Source organism: Seriola lalandi, unplaced genomic scaffold, assembly GCF_002814215.2.
Source record: "Seriola lalandi dorsalis isolate HSWRI2012SDOR001 ecotype SW California unplaced genomic scaffold, Sedor1 jcf7180002003583, whole genome shotgun sequence".
NCBI lineage: Eukaryota > Metazoa > Chordata > Actinopteri > Carangiformes > Carangidae > Seriola > Seriola lalandi.
In genome coordinates this window covers 1-1,579 of record NW_019474238.1, presented here as the reverse complement: position 1 = coordinate 1,579, position 1,579 = coordinate 1, and the positions used below count along the sequence as shown (strand labels likewise).

The 1,579-nt window shown below is 41.7% G+C and overlaps 1 protein-coding gene across 1 annotated transcript; it reads left to right on the top strand.

Annotated features, from left to right (window-relative positions):
- Window positions 1–453: 453 nt before the first annotated feature.
- LOC111667618 (tripartite motif-containing protein 16-like) lies at window positions 454–878 on the top strand (the record flags this gene model as incomplete). Its single annotated transcript, XM_023423365.2, has 1 exon — window positions 454–878. A coding segment is annotated over one exon (405 nt), but the record flags the coding sequence as incomplete, so codon positions are not given.
- Between the last annotated feature and the right edge of the window lie 701 nt (window positions 879–1,579).

Genomic DNA, 1,579 nt, shown 5'->3' with positions numbered 1-1,579 from the left:
GGGGATTCTGGGTAGTTTCCTGCAGTTATTTAAGAATTCATTTTCACTACTTAAGAACAGCATTACGTCACATTGCAGTTATTTGGTGCAAATGACAATGCATTATCAAAAATGTTCTCATTATTTTAGTGATTCCTCTTTTCTTCTATGAAATATCAGAAAACTCTGAATTACAATTTGCCAATCTACAGTTAAAGTCTTTTGTCAAAAACGAAGAAATTCCTTTTACCATCACATGTAACATGGAAAAGCAACATACCCAAATATTTTAGAAGCTTGGACCCATAAACTCTTTGGCATACTTTGACAACTAATACTTTGAACAATTAATTTAAAATCAAAATAGTTGTTTGATGATAATTTTGTCGATCAACTAATGGTTTCTGCTTTAATTCTGACACTGGTCTTGTGTAGTTTTGGACTGTGGCTCACCTCACTACCTCTCTGCTTTAGGTGCTGTGTAAGGAGGGTCTGCTGGGCTATCGAGGGTACTGGGAGGTGGACTACGAAGGCTGGGTGGTGATCGGGGTGGTCTGTGAGAGCACACCCCGGAAGGGCCAGGACGGGCCCTGCGGCCTCGGGGAGAACAACACCTCCTGGGGCGTCGGCTGGTCTGGCTCCTGCTACCAGGTCTGGCACAACAGTGAGAACGTGGACGTCCAGCTCCCCCGGTCCTCCACCATGGGCATCTACGTCGACCAGCCCGCCGGCATCATCAAGTTCCTCTTGGTGGAGGGAGAGGACGAGAAGGAGGTGCGGCTGATTCACAAGTTCAAAGCCAACGTCCAGGAGAAGATTCTCCCCGGGTTCTGGGTCGGCACGAATTCATACTGTCTTCTTCGGAAAAAGGATCAGTGACAAATTCAGAGGGTTTAACCTGCGGGGGTGGGGGGTGGGGTGTCAGGTAGTGTAAATTTAAGTTGGAAAGCTTGTGATGTTTGGGGAACAAGTGTCAGAGTTGTAGAGCAGAACCGAAGCACATGATATCTTTGCAGATTGTGCTTGCTTTCTCTGGTGCATGAACAAAGCTTATTGATTTCATATTATACCCAAAGATGCTCTGTTATTTTATTAACTACTGTGTGTATATTTATGTATTGTATTCAATGTAGAAAATAGGCAAAGTTGTGTACGTTTATATTACACACAGGGCTTTGCATGTACTTGAGTGCTTGTTTAACTTTAGAGCCAATATATTTTTTATGTGGTGAATGTAGTCAATAAATTCCTAACTATTGTGTTTAATAACATGGACACCACATTACTTTTGTATGATGCTGCACATTAGCTCGTTTTCTTCACTTGCACAGTAGAGCGCTGAGGTCCTCTAGAGGATTTCAATAATATTGCACATAATCATACGACACGTCTTCTCTCTCTCTCTCTCTCTTTCTTGGTGTTGCTCCTTTATTTGAAACATAAAAGTACTTAACGGAACATTTATTTGTTTTCGTCAGAGATGGACATTTGTTCCTTTTAAATCAACCCATCTCTCTCTTTCTCTCTCACACACACAGTCACTTTCTCATTCATTCAGTCACTTCAACATATTTGGAGCCAGAAACAAAAAAAAAAAAAA